The 17,233-nt window shown below is 41.9% G+C and overlaps 1 protein-coding gene across 2 annotated transcripts in view; it reads left to right on the plus strand.

The window, feature by feature from the left end:
* ggps1 (geranylgeranyl diphosphate synthase 1) overlaps positions 1 to 17,233 on the plus strand; it is a 60,021-nt gene that overhangs the window by 33,836 nt on the left and 8,952 nt on the right. The window contains exon 3 of one of the 2 annotated variants that reach the window (XM_078399115.1): positions 10,962 to 11,032. The exons of the other annotated variant lie outside the window; for it this stretch is intronic. Coding sequence (XP_078255241.1) covers positions 10,962 to 11,032 — 71 coding nt within the window. The remainder of the gene's footprint in view (positions 1 to 10,961; positions 11,033 to 17,233) is intronic. 2 annotated transcript variants of the gene reach the window in all.

Raw genomic sequence — 17,233 nt, forward strand, 5'->3', positions numbered from 1 at the left:
GTATTGAATAAGTAGAAACTCGCCATGCTAAATTCTGGATGATCCTAGCCTCTGTCTTTGCCACAACCTCCCAGGTTGCCCAGCTATCCTTCTTGATTTTGTTCTTTACCTTTGGCATTTTTGACTTGTGGTAAGCTTCAGTCCACATTATTGCTATGCAGTTTTTAAAGCTACTTCTGGCTCAGCTAATCATGTGAAACTCTTGTGACGGTTTGTAGGTGCTGTTTGGCTATTATAGCGAACAGCTGGTTGATCTGTCTTCTACTCTTTTTTAAAAAAAGTTGCCCGAAACCATGCTGCTCATATTTTAATCTGCACGAAATCCTGTTTACCCATCACTCTCGTGCTTTTTTTTTAGCTCATTGAGAAAACCTCTGGCCCTAATTTCCAAATGAACTTGCCATCCAATTTAAATTAATATTTTGCAAAAGTGAATGCAATTTCTCTATTTGAAAATGTTACGTGAGCTGAATATTTTGTCTGTTTTTCTCTTGTGGCTTACAACACTTTTTTTTGTGCCCCAAGTTATTGCATCAGATAATGTTACTGGGAGTGGGGACGATGGGTGGACATAACAAGAGGAGTTGAGTATAGGAGCAAAGAGGTCCTTCTGCAGTTGTACAGGGCCCTAGTGAGACCGCACCTGGAGTACTGTGTGCAGTTTTGGTCTCCAAATTTGAGGAAGGATATTGCTATTGAGGGCGTGCAGCGTAGGTTCACTAGGTTAATTCCCGGAATGGCGGGACTGTCGTATGTTGAAAGACTGGAGCGACTTGGCTTGTATACACTGGAATTTAGAAGGATGAGAGGGGATCTTATTGAAACATATAAGATTATTAAGGGGTTGGACACATTAGAGGCAGGAAACATGTTCCCAATTTTGGGGGTGTCCAGAACCAGGGGCCACAGTTGAAGAATAAGGGGTAGGCCATTTAGAACAGAGATGAGGAAAAACTTTTTTAGTCAGAGTTGTGAATCTGTGGAATTCTCTGCCTCAGAAGGCAGTGGAGGCCAATTCCCTGAATGCTTTCAAGAGAGAGCTAGATAGAGCTCTTAGGGATAGCGGAGTCAGTGGGTATGGGAGAAGGTAAGAACGGGGTACTGATTGTGAATGATCAGCCATGATCACATTGAATGGTGGTGCTGGCTCGAAGGGCCGAAGGACCTACTTTTGCACCTATTGTCTATTGTCTATTGACATGACCATGAAAGGTACTGGTGATAGAAGTGAATGTGGGGGATGTTTATCTTCGGATGACACCAAGCTAGCAAGCAGCGGAGCAAAAAGTTAAGTGCGGGGAGGAACTCAACAGGACAGGCAGCATTTGTGAAGTGGATTGGGTTGGCACCCTTCAGACTGAAGAAGGGTCCTGATCCAAAACGTTGTCTGCCCTTTCCCTCCACAGATGCTCCCCTCCAGTTGAGTTCCTTCAGCATTTTGTTTTGTTCAAGATGCTACAATCTGAAGTCTCTTGTGTTTTAGATTTAGTTGATGGCCAGGGATATGAGATGATGGATTCTGGATTTTTTCCTGTGCTTAAATGAATTACCTTGAAGTGAAGAGGTCAGGATCACTGGTGAAATGGAGTAGGACATCGGCCAATGTGTGGAAACAGTAGGACAGACCACAGTCCTGTCCATCCATTTTCTGAACTTTGACACCTACCATTTGAGGCATGAAAGTACATGCATGACATGCATTGGCTGAGGGGTGGGTGAGGTTAACAGATCCATCAATTTCGTGTTCCACTCCTGGACCTAATTGAGGGTTGCCCTGTAATGGACAGAGCAACAGATACACTTCTTACCTGCTTCTTCGTTTTTATTTCAATTTAGGCAGCCTTCATTTGTTTGGATGAGGAGCTTGACTAAAGCATAGCATTTTTATTTTTAATGTACACAAGTTGAATATGTTTGTAAATTATTTTTTCACATTTAAACTTCAACTGTAATAATTTCTGATCATAGGCCTGTAGAAATAGGCTACCTATTTCACAAAATGCTGGAGTAACTCAGCAGGTCAGGCAGCATCTCAGGAGAGAAGGAATGGGTTACGTTTCCTTCTCTCCTGAGATGCTGCCTGACCTGCTGAGTTACTCCAGCATTTTGTTAAAAAATACCTTCGATTTGTACCAGCATCTGCAGTTATTTTCTTACACTATCAGGCTACCCTGTAGCACAACTTGTGGTTCTCACCTGCAGACTGATTCATTTAGCAGAAAAGATGCTGCTGTGGGGCTGGCAGATAGTCGGATGCAAAAGGTAAGTGAATGCGAGGCATTTGCAGGGTTGGGCCTGATACGCCGCAGTGTTTTGAATGATCTATGTGTGGCAGCGTGTGTGAGAAATGTGAAGCGCAAAGAATACACCATTGAGAGTCAGGTAATGGAACTGGAGCTGGACAAGATACTGCAGGTAATTCCCTCAATGTCTGGTTAGAAAGAACAAAATCATTTGAAGTTAGTCATAACTATTTAGCAATAGGGGACAGTGATGTGGTTAACAATGCCACAGCCTGTGGAAGGTTTGAGATGAAAAATTACTTGTCACAAACACAAAAGTATGTTATTTGCTCATTTGACCTTAGAACGTTGATTGGCGGAAAGATGGGCACTGATTTCGGAGGAGATACACATTGGAAAGAGATGGAAGTTCACAAAGGTGTTTGGTTCGGTGGAAATCCATGCTGCAGTATGAAGGTTGAGGGACATGTGTGCTCCTTGTGTAATTGTAAAAAAAAAAATTGGCATGAGCTATTTATCCCAGGACTTCCTCTCACCCCTTGATCAGTTACTCCAATTTTTCATTTCACAAAGGTATAGGGCGCTTGCACAGTAGGTCAAAAGGTCAAAGTGTGTGACGCACGGAGTCACTCAAGCGTACTGGAGGACAAGTAAGCCTCTGGCATACATTCATCACACACGCAACACGTACGTTCTTACCTGGAAAATACCGTCAAAAAGGTCATTTTTTGTGCTGTTAAAAATGGTGGGCATAGGGCTAACCGTGAGAGCCATTTATCGTACTTCAGAATTCCAAAAGTGAGGAGAAATTATGGTAGAGGGAAGCGAGAGGTGAAGGGACAACAACAGCTAAGGTGCTTGGCGAACATTGGCTGTGCAGATATCAAGATGGAAAAAATCGAGAATTATCGCGTTTGATCACTGCATTTCATCAACAGTAAGGCATTCTTTGTGTTTTTTCTTGGCTCCTTTGGTATCTAAAAAGTTTTAGAAGTGACAAATCTGGCTGTAAAATTGTTAACAATTTCTTAATCAATTCTCCCACTCGATGAAACATTGAATCAATCGCAAATCATTACCACGCCATGTCCATGCAGTAACTCAATACAGAGTCGTCGTTCATTGACCCGTATACTGACCCATATCTTTTTGCATGCGATACGGTGCGTTCTAATTCATGTGGGTATTGTGGAAAAGCCCAGTCGTAATGCTACTGTCAGTTGCCCTGTTATGCTTTTGATCGCAAGTCACGCCGGGTCATGGCAGACTCCTAGAGGGATGAGGTTAAATTTGTTGATGGCGATTCACTTCTGTGTTCGTATGATTTGTTTACCATGGTTCTCAAGTGGGTGTTTGCATGCAAAAAGACAACACTTCTGAAGGGAAATTTATAAGGAAAAAAATCGCAAATCTTTTACATAATTGAACTTGGGGCCTACACAATTATATGTGGGTTTTGAATTACACTTTACTCAGATGCAAGCCAAAGAATGGCAGAATTATTTCGTTATTTTTTCCATGCGTGGATTTAAGTTTACTGTTTTGGGGCAATGTTTTTTTCCCGTGTGGGTTATTATTTTAAACTCAATATGCAACTACCTGTTGTAGTTTGTATTCACACGAAGTTGAATTTAAAAAAGCAAAAAGAATATCATAGACTATCAGATTGCTATGATACAACGAATGCAACAGTTATTTCATGCATCAAATATTAGTAATAGTCGGGTGAGTGTAGCACCGATTACGTGGAAACTAATGCAAAAATCCAAATATTTATTTATAGTCGAGTGCACTTTCTATCCGTTAAAATTAAACGTCACTAAAAGTTTATCGAATTAGTTTATTAACCTGATTAAAAACTTGCGAATAGCATAAACAAATGATAGAAAACTTACTTTTCCACACACCACTCGTAACTGGACGATTCTTTGGAATATATACACTTGTGTCGTGCAACCAACCATTTGCAAACTGATTGTAAGCCTCCGATGACTTGTATGCCTGGAAATTATTTGCCGTGTATGGACTCGCCGTTGACATCAGGTATGCCATGATTTCCATGGAATTGAGTTCTGGAAGTTGGGAAATATCACACGATTTCTCTGTTTCAGTCTCTAAATAAGGGTCGATACCAATCACAGAAACTTTTTGAACATATCATGCGGACTCGTCAGTTGAAAGATTGGAAGCATACTGCGACAATTCAACGGCTGCTGGGACCGAAGACAGACCCGCTGTACTGGCAGCCATAGTAATCAACACACTCGTACTTGCCTCCAGTACACCACGTCCTCCAGAAGGCGTTGCATGGCAACATTACGGGTCAAGTGTCATGACCTCGCTGGCTGTGCAAGCACCCTCTTGGTCATAAATTTTCAGTCATGTTGCACAGTTCATTTACATCGACCCTGGGTTATTAACTCGTTCAACCCATCTTTGTCATACAATTGTTAATACCTTTGCCTAACAATCTTTTTTGTGGTAGTTTTGAAATAACTGTCAGCCTCGACAGCTTTGACAGTGGGATTAGTGACATCAGGATTTCCATGATTATTTACATTTGAAGTGTTTTCTTTCACCATTTCTGAATAGTCAAGTATAAAATTGACAATAAACACTGGGACAGTACTTCGCAGGGGTAATATTTTATCAACCATGTTTACATATTGCTATTACCTTAGTGCAAACATATCGATGATTACCTCTAACTGTATACATGCTTTTAATGCAGTACAATCCAGTGAGTGAGAATAACTCCCTCCGTCCAAACTAGCAATGTATTAAGACTCGGTAATGGCAATTAAAAAATGTAATTGGCAAATAGGCTGGTTTATTAATATAATGGATCGCAGGTGTTAAATGTGGACCAAAATATTGTGGGATGTAGCTGGAGGAACCACTTGGTAATGCACCACATTGATCTCGCCAAGAATGGCGGTAGTTTTCGCAAACCAAATTTATTTTAAAATTTCAGTTGCTTAAGATTCAACTCTGAACAAATAATTAAAATTTAGAAGAGGTGAGCGAGAAACAAACCTTTAAGTCTTGTGGTTCTGCATGGTAAGTTATACCTTAACAAAGTGGCTTTGTGTATTTTTCTGCTTGATTTACACTATTTTGAGTGCAGAAAAGTGTAGTGTGGCTTGCATCTAAATGCTGCATCTAAATCACTCTGTTTAATGTTCAAATCTGGGTAAAATTCTTCAACATGAGAAACCTGTTTTCGCTTGGATTCTTTCATTGCCTTTTATGCATTTGAGTACACTGAAGAATGTATTTGGGGTTGTATTTTAACCTTCCCATTTGACAGGTTTTTCTACATTACAGGCAAAGGAATAATTAAAATTTCATGTAATCAAATTTCTAAAATTGTGAATTTTGAATGAAGGCTCAAATTGAAGTAAATATTATTCCTGTTTCAGTGATCTCCTAAATTGTGCATTTTAGAGCCTGAAAAGGAGCTCCAAAAATTAACTGCTTGGATGTGATGAATTTAGGGAGTGATGCCTCTGGTATGTCTAATTTACTGCAGTAAAGTAAAGTTACATGAATTATACTGGTCATATGTCAGGGGAAATATGCTAAGGATCAGTCTCTGAGAAATCCTGCTACATTGTGCATTCTAAGATTTGGCACTATCCAAAGAATACTGGCTCGGATCATGTTGGACTCAAGATGATTCATGGAAAAGGTAGCAGCAATAACGAGAATGAATTCAACTCGCAGTATGACAATTTGACTTTAATAAAATATAATAAAAATTGTAGAATTGAAAGATGAAGCTTTTGGGTTGTTATTAGACTTATCTAGTTCATGTTCTTCAGGAAAGAAAGCATCTGCTTTTTATGTGGAACTCCAGCTACTTACGAAGTTAAAGTGTTGTATTTAAATGCGCAAAGTATAAAAAATAAAGTGGATGAGCTTGAGGCTCAGTTAGACATTGACAAGTATGATGTTGTGGGAATCACTGAGACATGGCTACAAGAGAACCAGGGCTGGGAACTGAATATTCAGGGGTACACAACGTATAGAAAAGACAGACAGGTGGGCAGAGGGGGCGGGGTCGCTCTGTTGGTAAGGAATGATATTCACTCCCTTGCAAGGGATGACATAGAATCAGGAGATGTAGAATCAGTATGGATAGAAATGAGGAATTGTAAGGGTAAAAAGACCCTAATGGAAGTCATCTACAGGACCCCGAACAGTAGCCTCGACATAGGGTGCAAGTTGAATCAGGTGCTAAAATTGGCATGTCGCAAATGTAATGCTACGGTGGTTATGGGAGATTTCAACATGCAGGTAGACTGGGAAAATCAGGTTGGTAATGGAACCCTTGGAAAGAGAGTTTGTGAAGTGCCTCTGAGATGGATTCTTAGAACAGCTTGTTCTGGAGCCTACCAGGGAGAAGGCAATTCTGGATTTAGTGTTGTGTAATAAACCTGATCTGACAAGGGGACTCGAGGTAAAAGAGCCATTACAGAGGCATGAGGCAGGAACTGGCCAAAATTGACTGGAAGGAGGTCCTAGCAGGGAAGACGGTGGAACAGCAATGGCAGGTATTCCTGGGAATAATGCAGAAGTTGCAGGATCAATTTATCCCAATGAGGAGGAAAGATTCTAAGGGGAGTAAGAGGCACCCGTGGCTGACAAGGGAAGTCAAGGACAGCATAAAAATAAAAGAGAAGAAGTATAACATAGCAAAGAAGAGTGGGAAGCCAGAGGATTGGGACTCTTTTAAAGAGCAACAGAAGATAACTAAAAAGGCAATACGGGGAGAAAAGATGAGGTACGAGGGTAAACTAGCCAATAATATAAAGGAGGATAGTAAAAGCTTTTTTAAGTATGTGAAGAGGGAAAAAATAGTCAAGGCAAATATGGGTCCCTTGAAGACAGAAGCAGGAGAATTTATTATGGGGAACTAGGAAATGGCAGACGAGTTGAACCGGTACTTTGGATCTGTCTTCACTAAGGAGGATACAAACAATCTCCCAGATGTTCTAGTGGCCAGAGATCCTAGGGTGACGCAGGAACTGGAGGAAATCCACATTAGGCAGGAAAAAGGTTTTGGGTAGACTGATGGGACTGAAGGCTGATAAATCCCCAGGGCCTGATGGTCTGCATCCCAGGGTACTTAAGGAGGTGGCTCTAGAAATTGTGGACGCATTGGTGATCATTTTCCAATGTTCTATAGATTCAGGGTCAGTTCCTGTGGATTGGAGGGTAGCTAATGTTATCCCACTTTTTAAGAAAGGAGGGAGAGAGAAAACAGGAAATTTTAGACCAGTTAGTCCGACATCAGTGGTGGGGAAGATGCTGGAGTCAATTATAAAAGACGAAATTGTGGAGCATTTGGATAGCAGTAACAGGATTGTTCCGAGTTAGCATAGATTTACGAAGGGAAAATCTACTGGAATTTTTTGAGGATGTAACTAGGAAAATTGACAGGGGAGAGCCGGTGGATGTGGTGTACCTCGACTTTCAGAAAGCCTTCGACAAGGTCCCACATAGGACATTGGTAGGCAAAATTAGAGCACATGGTATTGGAGGTAGGGTACTGACATGGATAGAAAATTGGTTGACAGACAGAAAGCAAAGAGTGGGGATAAATGGGTCCCTTTCAGAATGACAGGCAGTGACTAGTGGGGTACCGCAAGGCTCGGTGCTGGGACTGCAGCTATTTACAATATACATCAATGATTTGGATGAAGGGATTAAAAGTACCATTAGCAAATTTACAGATGATACAAAGCTGGGTGGCAGTGTGAACTGTGAGGAAGATAATGAGGTTGCAGGGTGACTTGGACAGGTTGATGAGTGGGTGGATGCATGGCAGATGCAGTTTAATGTGGATAAATGTGAGGTTATCCACTTTGATGGTACGAATAGGAAGGCAGATTATTATCTGAATTGTGTCAAGTTAGGAAATGGGGACGTACAATGAGATCTGGGTGTCCTAGTGAAAGGAAGCATGCAGGTACAGCTGACAGTGAAGAAAGCCAATGGAATGTTGGCCTTCGTAACAAGAGGAGTTGAGTATAGGAGCAAAGAGGTCCTTCTGCAGTTGTACAGGGCCCTAGTGAGACCGCACCTGGAGTACTGTGTGCAGTTTTGGTCTCCAAATTTGAGGAAGGATATTCTTGCTATTGAGGGCGTGCAGCGTAGGTTTACTACGTTAATTCCCGGAATGGTGGGACTGTCATATGTTGAAAGACTGGAGCGACTAGGCTTGTATACACTGGAATTTAGAAGGATGAGAGAGGATCTTATCGAAACATATAAGATTATTAAGGGGTTGGACACGTTAGAGGCTGGAAACATGTTCCCAATGTTGGGGGAGTCCAGAACCAGGGGCCACAGTCTAAGAATAATGGGTAGGCCATTTAGAACGGAAATGAGGAAAAACTTTTTCAGTCAGAGTTGTGAATCTGTGGAATTCTCTGCCTCAGAAGGCAGTGGAGGCCAATTCTCTGAATGCATTCAAGAGAGCTAGATAGAGCTCTTAAGGATAGCGGAGTCAGGGGGTATGGGGAGAAGGCAGGAACAGGGTACTGATTGAGAATGATCAGCCATGATCACATTGAATGGCGGTGCTGGCTCGAAGGGCCTACTCCTGCACCTATTGTCTATTGTCATATGAATGGCGGCGCTGCCCTAGCAGCTGCGGCTCACCTGCGGTCCATTTGTCTTTGTGTTTTTGTAGTTTTTTTGGTCTTAATTGTAGTTGTGATGTGGTGTTTTTGTGTTTGTGTACTATGTGTGTGTGTGGGGGGGAGGGGGGGAACTGTAACATTGTAAATATGTGTCCCTTCCGAACGGAGACCCGACCTTTGTTTTCTGGGTGGTGTCTCCGTTCCTGCTGCGGCCTACCATCGGCCCAACTCCTGGAGCTGTCGGCCTCCAGGGCTCTGGTTCGCAGAGCCCGCGGATCGGACTTACCATCACCGGAGCCGGCCGTCCTCGGAGGCTGCAGGAGCGGCTGCGACTCGCCTTAGGCTCGGGCCGCGTGGATGCCGACATCGGGAGCTCCGGCAGCGGCAGCGGGTTCGCCCGCCCCGGATCGCGGGGCTTGGGTCGAGGACATTTCACCGTCCGGCGCGGCCTAAGATATGCCGCGGGATATTTCTCTGCTGGGCGGGGGCTTCAATGTCGGGAGCCACGACCGCCCCGACGTGCAGCAACAGCAGCAGCGTGTTCGCCCGCCCCGGATCGGACTTATCATCGGCGGAGCCGGCCGTCTTCGGAGGCTGCGGGAGCGGCTGCGACTCGCCTTGGGCTTGGCCCGCTGTGGACCGTCCGGTGCGGCCTGCAACCACAACAACCTGACTGCGGGCGAGGACAGCAGGAGAAGGGAAAGACATTGTGGCCTTCCATCACAGTGAGGAGAGGACTGGAGGAGACTTCACTGTGATGGATGTTTCTTTTTTGTGTGTTTTTGGGGTTGGGTAATTTGAATGCCTATTTAATGCTTTTATTGTTGGACTGTGTTTTTGGGGGTTTTGGGGTTGGGTAATTTGAATGCCTATTTAATGCTTTTATTGTTGGACTGTGTTTTTGGGGGTTTTGGGGTTGTGTAATTTGAATGCCTATTTAATGCTTTTATTGTTGGACTGTGTTTTGGGGGTTTTTGGGGTTGTGTAATTTTAATGCTTATTTAATGCTTTTATTGTTGGACTGTGGGTGACTGAATTTCGTCCAATATTGGATGACAAATAAAGCTATCTTGAATCTTGAATCTTGAATCTTGAATCTTGAATTGACTTTTGACCAATTACTGATGTCCTTGCTTCAGTGGCCACCCATTTATCCTGAAGATGTTTAAGTTGAGTCGTGCACACAGTAGGATACACATTTGCAGCTCTCAAGTTTCAATCTCCTAACTATCTGGAACAGCAAGGCCTCCATGTCATACATTTTATTGTATCATTGTTCCATCGTCGTCATTAGTGATTCTCCTGGAAGATATTGGAAACCTGGATACGACCTAATAAAATTGTGGGGCTCCCGTCACAAAATGTTTTGTTTTTGTTGGTTCAAGCCGGCGAATTATTACTACCATCTAAAAAATAACCAGGTATAGCCAATAAATCTTGGACTTTTCAAGAGACTTAAGTCAGGGAAATGTTTTTTTTTAGATCATTTGTTTGGGGTTGCATTTGATATGTGATATAATTAGTGTCAGTGAAACTCATACTAAAATGTAGGTATTAATTGGAAATAACAACTGCCCAGGAAATCAGTGATTCCATCTATTGGTCTATTTTAGACAATAGACAATAGGTGCAGGAGTAGGCCATTCGGCCCTTTGAGCCAGCACCGCCATTCAATGTGATCATGGCTGATCATTCTCAATCAGTACCCTGTTCCTGCTTTCTCCCCATACCCCCTGACTCCGCTATCCTTAAGAGCTCTATCTAGCTCTCTCTTGAATGTATTCAGAGAATTGGCCTCCACTGCCCTCTGAGGCAGAGAATTCCACAGATTCACAACTCTCTGACTAAAAAAGTTTTTCCTCATCTCTGTTCTAAATGGCCTATCCCTTATTCTTAAACTGTGGCCCCTGGTTCTGGACTCCCCCAACATTGGGAATATGTTTCCTGCCTCTAACATGTCCAACCCCTTAATAATCTTATACGTGTTGTTTGTTTTGTGGGTACAGGGATGAAATGTGAAAGAGGACTATTAGCCACTAATTGTAATTAGTCTATTTCTTTCAACAAGGTAAACAAGTGAGAACCAAACTTTCACAAGCCTTTAACCATTGGTTGAATGTCCCTGAAGAAAAATTGCAGGTAAGAAGAGTTCCTTCCTTTGTCTTGCATGATTTGCAACTAACTTATTTTCTGAAATACAATGTCATAATTGATTAGATTAATGCTGAAATGGGAAAACAGTGGGGATTCTATTTTGTGCAGCTGAGATCAATTAGCAACAACCCATTTGTCAAGTTAGGCAAACTTAAGTGGAAGATTTCTTCAAAGGTGTATGATAGATAGCCTTACAGTTAAAGTTTCTTGATGTTGCTCTGACTGCTAAATCTGATATTTGCTTTGTTTACGATGGGTAATATAAAATTTTGGCAGAGGTGGAATCTAGTGCATGTTGCTTCTGGTTTTATGGATTTTAGATTTTGTGCAGGCTGGGACATGTAGATTGAACTTTAATGTGTTTAACCTCCATCATAGTGAATCTGTTATATCAATGATAGGGTGAGATTTTTTTTATTGACATGGGCAAAAGAACATTTTAAAGTTGGGACTAGTCATATTTAGGTCCTGATCTCATTCCGTCAGAATTTTTATTAGATAAATAAGGCCTTCACAATTACAATTATATATCAACTCTTGAACATTCTGTTCAATTGTGCTACTTTGAATATTCACTGACTCTCATCATGTCCTGTAACTCTGGAATTGAGTGGTCAATGAAATTCATAATTTAAATTGCATCCTGTCAAGGGCATCATTTATTGGCTGTCCCTAATTGCCCTTGAAAGTTGAGAGACAACCACATTGCTGTAGATCTTGTGGTTATTTTTTTACATAATTTATTCCAGTAGTTTTGTGATCACTGATAATGTCTTTATATTGCTAATTTAATTAAACAAAATTTAAATTTACAGCCATCCTATTATTGGACAAGATTTTAATTTGTCGCAGAGAGTGGTGAGTCTGTGGAATTCTTTGCCACAGAAGGTAGATGAGGGCAGTTCATTGGCTATATTTAAGAGGGAGTTAGATGTGGCCCTTGTGGCTAAAGGGATCAGGGGGTATGGAGAGAAGGCAGGTACAGGTTACTGAGCTGGATGATCAGCCATGATCATATTGAATGGCGGTGCAGGCTCGAAGGGCCGAATGGCCTACTCCTGCACCTATTTTCTATGTTTCTATGTCTCCAGATCTTTGGTTCAGTCTTGTGAATCACAAGGCTAGCAAACATAGGAAATGGTGATTTGAGGAAAAGTTTAGTTTAGAGATAAGGTGCGGAAACAGGCCCTTTCGGCCCACCGGGTCCGCGCCGACCAGCGATCCCCGCACATTAACATTATCCTGCACACACCAGGGACTATTTTGCACTTGTACCAAGCCAATTAGCCTACAAACCTGTACATCTTATAGTGTGGGAGGAAACTGAAGATCTCAGAGAAAACCCACGCAAGTCACGGGGAGAACGTGACCTGTACAGACAAACTCCGTACAGACAGCACCCGTAGTCGGGATCGAACTTGGGTCTCCGGCGCTGCATTTGCTATAAGGCAGCAACTCTACCGCTGCGCCACCGTGCCGCCCTACTGCTAAAGGCAGTGCATAATTAAGGTGTGATCGATTGGAGAATCTACAAAGAATGTAGAGCGGTTACTAAATGCGCAATGGAATCTTGAGCAAAAAAATGCTGTAGGATCTCAGCAGGTCAGGCAGCATCTGTGAAGGAAATGGACAGGTGATGCTTCGAGTCAGAACTCTTCAAATTTGAAGGATACTGGCCTGAAATGTCTGTATTTGTTCCACTTGTGTAACCTGACTCCTCCAACGCTATATTTTACTGTCATAGATTTATCTTTGGTTTTGGTGATGTCCAGTCCAGTAACATCATCGGAGCCTGTTTGCATCTTGGATGAGCACTAGTTGCAATGGGACACAGGTTTTACACTTCAATTGTTAAGTGCAAATATTGAATATTGATCTTCAGTACTGCATGTGGAAAGTAAAGATGAAATAAATTTGCTGAAGCTACAAAAGTGTGTGATTAAATATTAAAATATAATGGAACCAAATAATATGAAAGTACTTTTTGATATATGTCTGGATTTCTAACATAGCAAAATGACACAATGCACTTCACAGGAACCTTATCAAACTAAATTTGACACTTCATGATATGTTTGGGTGCTGGGATCTCTTAAGCAATGCAAAATGGGGAAAGCAGCTAAGAGGAGAGAGAAATTTCCAGAGCAGTGGTCTGAGCATTTGATAGATATTTTGCTGATGAACAATTAAATTCACAAATACTTGGTAGGGAAGAAAATCAGGGCTGTAATGTTGGAGGAGATTATTTATACGCAAGTAGAAACAAAGGACTATGAATGGAATGCAAGGAGATAAACTTAAAAAATCATTGAACAATGCTAACTCCTGGTGCCCCAATCAATTATTGCAAAGTTGATGTGTGAACAGAGTCCAAATATTTGGGTAAATTCTTGAGCAAGGCTTTTTTTAGATCTGTTCCAATTTCTGCTGCGTAGAAATATACTTCATTTTCATTTTGGGACCTTCATTTCACATTTTGTGTATTTACCCTTTCACTACCCAAGTCAATGCTCTCAACTTGGTCCAGGTGAGTTTCTGGTCATTGATGATTCCAGGATGTTCATGACATTGGACTGAATGTAATGGGTAGATTCTGCTTTGCACTTTTTTGCAAAAAATCACCCTATGCCCTGCAGCTTGAGTCTTGGCTCATTTGCTGAGACCTTGAGAATGGAATTGAATGTTCAGGCAATGATTAATGACCATCCATACATCTGTCCATAAGGTCATTGCTAAAGTAGCTGAACATGATTGGGCTTGTACTTTCAACTATTTTTAACAATAGGTAGAAAATTATGTGAGCAGCAGCTACTTCCATCTTGCACCTTTGCTGCTTAAAATCCCATCGCCAACAAGCTGAAATGCTGGTCTTTGAACTATTCCATGTTAATAACTTGAATCTTCGTAGATTCTGTGGTAGAAATATATTTCTGAACGTGGGAGGAAGGCTTCCTTTTATTCTCATGCAGGCACAGCCCGGCTTAGCTGAAGGTTCTGTTCCTGAGAACAGAACATCAGCCGGTTTTGGAGTCATAAACGTCCATTTTCTCTTATACCAAACTATATTGCTGGACACACACTTGCCATAATTCATTTTATTGAATAATCTCCCTAATACTACCCATTTTTAAACTAATGGAATATACACTTTATCCATTCATACTGTATACAAAATGTTTTAATTGTATCCTCAGTGAATATGTGGTTGTATTTGTTTCATAGTTGTACATGCGCATCTGTTGAACTTGTGAAATTTTGACACATTCACACTGGGTTGCAATAATATCCAAAACTACCCAGAGCACTCTCACTCTCAGCATCCTCCCAGACTCTGGAATGGTGTGGGAGATGGTTTTTGGGAAGGTGTTCTATTCATGTTCTAATGGTAAAGAAAGTTTCTTCAAAATATGAAATGGTGTAGAAGAGTTACATGCCACAAACTGGAAAGATGGCAAAACTGGTAGAATGGGGTAGCCTTTGATTATTGAATGGGGAAGATTGGGACAAATGGGTTTTCGTGTAGGTAATGTTAAAGAATGGAGCTGAATAAGTTCTAAATGGTGAATGTTCAGAACATTTTGTAGTTGGTCTATGATTAACTTCATTTTACTGATTAATTACATGAATACAACCCAGTATTAAACTAGTAGAATAGACACTGCATCCAGTCATACTGTATACCATGTTAAAATGTCATGATATAGAACACTGAAAATCAAAAGCTTCTGGAGTGTTGCTTTTATTTTGGGGACTGAGTGCACAGGAGTTAAATTTGTCCATAGCTACACAGAGCCCTGTTTATGCACCACCAAGGAGAACGAAGAGCATTTGTGATCTTTTGAATGATTTATGGGTCTTGGAGGAAGTACTGTAGAGATTTCCTATAATAATATTAGAGCTTCTGGTATTAGATTCAGAATAGGTTACACAACTACAGCTGTATTCTTTGGAATTTCAACGGTTTAAGGAACAATTTGTTTCAGATTTTAACATGTTAAAGGATTCTGATGATAGAGAACCTAATTTCCATGAAGCAGTCTTAAAATTAGGACCTGGCCTTTGGGCAGCACGAGGTTAGCGGAAATTCGGAATGGCCTACTGCAAAGGCAGCGAATGTCAACTTTAAACCGAGGTTTTGAGAGAGAAGGAAGTGTGTAGAGTTAATCAGCCATGATATCATTGAATGGTGGAACGGGCTAGAAAATATATAGGCACCTCCTGTTTGTCTTAAAGTCAGGCCCCTTATTAGGAATTTGTGGAATTATCTGTCTGCTCCTCATTCCTTTTGAACCCTTCCACATTGTCCTGGAATTAATGATTTTTTTGGCTAACACTAGAAAAATCATGCAAACTCTAGCATGGACCACAACCAGGCCAGCTGGTTTGTACATTTCTTCTGTGCATTGAAGTAAACAATTCAGTTGGGACGTATTTGCTTAAAGAAAATAACTTTTCAGCTTGGTCAGCGGTAATGACAGCCTTATGATATGATAGAACTTTATTTATTGCAGGAGGGAAATTGATCTGCCAACAGTCATAAAAACACAAAATACATGAAAGATGAAATTAAAGTGACGAGTGGAAAGGATTGGGGATGTGCAAAGATTTGGGGGGGGGGGGGGGGTCAGTCTCAGTTTATCCCATGACAGAAGGGGGAAGAGTGGTACAGTTTGATAGTCACAGGGAAGAAGGATGTCCTGTGGCACTCTGTACTGTATCTTGGTGGAAAAAGTCTGTTGCTGAAGGTGCTCCTCAGGTTGGCCAGTTTGACATGGAGCTGGTGAGCTGTATTGTTCAGGGTGCTCCGTAGTTTGAGGAGCATCCTCCCCTCCAAGACCATGTCCCATGAATCCAACTTCGCCCCCAGGACAGGGCAAGCCTTCCTGATGAGTTTGTTAATTCTGTTGGAGTCTGCGGCCTTCGCCCTGCTGCCTCAGCACACGGCAGTGAAGAAGATGGCACTGGCTACCACCGATTGGTAGAACATCTGCAGCACCTTACTGCTGACATTGAAGGAGCGGAGCCTTCTAAAAAAGTACAACCGGCTCTGTCCCTCCTTGTACAGTGCTTCAGCGTTCCTGGACCAGTCCAGTTTACTATTCAGGTGCACTCCTGGGTATTTGTACTCCCTGGTAAACTGCATTGATGGAGATAGGGGACAGGGGTGTTCCTCTCTTCCTAAAGTTCACCATTAGCTCCTTAGCCTTGTTGGTGTTGAGCTGCAGGTGATTCATCCCACCACACTCAACAAAATCTTTGATTTAACCTCTGTATTCAGCTTCTCCCCTCATTGATGCAGCCCACAATTGCAAAGTCATTTGAAAACTTCTGCAGGTGGCAGGAGTCTGTTATACCTGAAGTCCGAGGTATAGATGGTGAATAGGAAGGGAAAGAGGACCGTTCCCTATGGGGCCCACTACCATGTTCGGGACACAGTTCTGTAGCCTGACATATCGTGGTCGTCCAATCAGGTAGTTGGTGATCCAGGACACCAATGCAGCATCCAAATGCATCTGTAAGTTTGCTCCCTAGCAGTGCAGGGAGATGGTGTTAAAAGCACTGGAGAAGTAAAAAAACATGACTCTCACAATGCTTCCCGGCTTATTCAGGTGAGCATAGGAACGATGGAACAGGTGGATAATGATGTCCTCAACTCCCATCTTTTTTTGGTAAGCAAACTGCAGGGGGGTCCAGGTTGGGTTTGATTAGGGGTCGCAGGTGAGCGAGTACCAGCCTCTCTAGGGACTTCATGATGTGTGTAGTCAGTGCCACCGGTCTGTAGTCATTGGACCGTGATCTCTTTGGTACAGGAACCAGGCAGGATGTCTTCCACATCACAGGAACGCTCTCCAGGCTCAGGTTGGAGATAGGCTGGAGTATTCCACACAACTGGCTGGCACACGTCTTGAGTACCCTAGGGCTACAACACTACAACCTCAAATTGAGTTGTAAACACTACAACCTCAAAATTATAATTATTGCACTACTATTGTTTGTTTTTTGAGTATGTGTGTATATTTGTGTGTGCTTGTGAGTATGTATATATACACACTGAACTTTTTTTCCTCATTTATCACATTCTTTACAGTGTACTATGTTTACATATTCTTTGTGCTGCAGCAAGTAAGAACCATTGTTCTATCGGGACATATGACAATAAAATACTTTTGACACCATTGGAATCCG

The sequence above is a fragment of the Rhinoraja longicauda genome, chromosome 5 (assembly GCF_053455715.1).
Source record: "Rhinoraja longicauda isolate Sanriku21f chromosome 5, sRhiLon1.1, whole genome shotgun sequence".
NCBI classification, from domain to species: domain Eukaryota; kingdom Metazoa; phylum Chordata; class Chondrichthyes; order Rajiformes; family Arhynchobatidae; genus Rhinoraja; species Rhinoraja longicauda.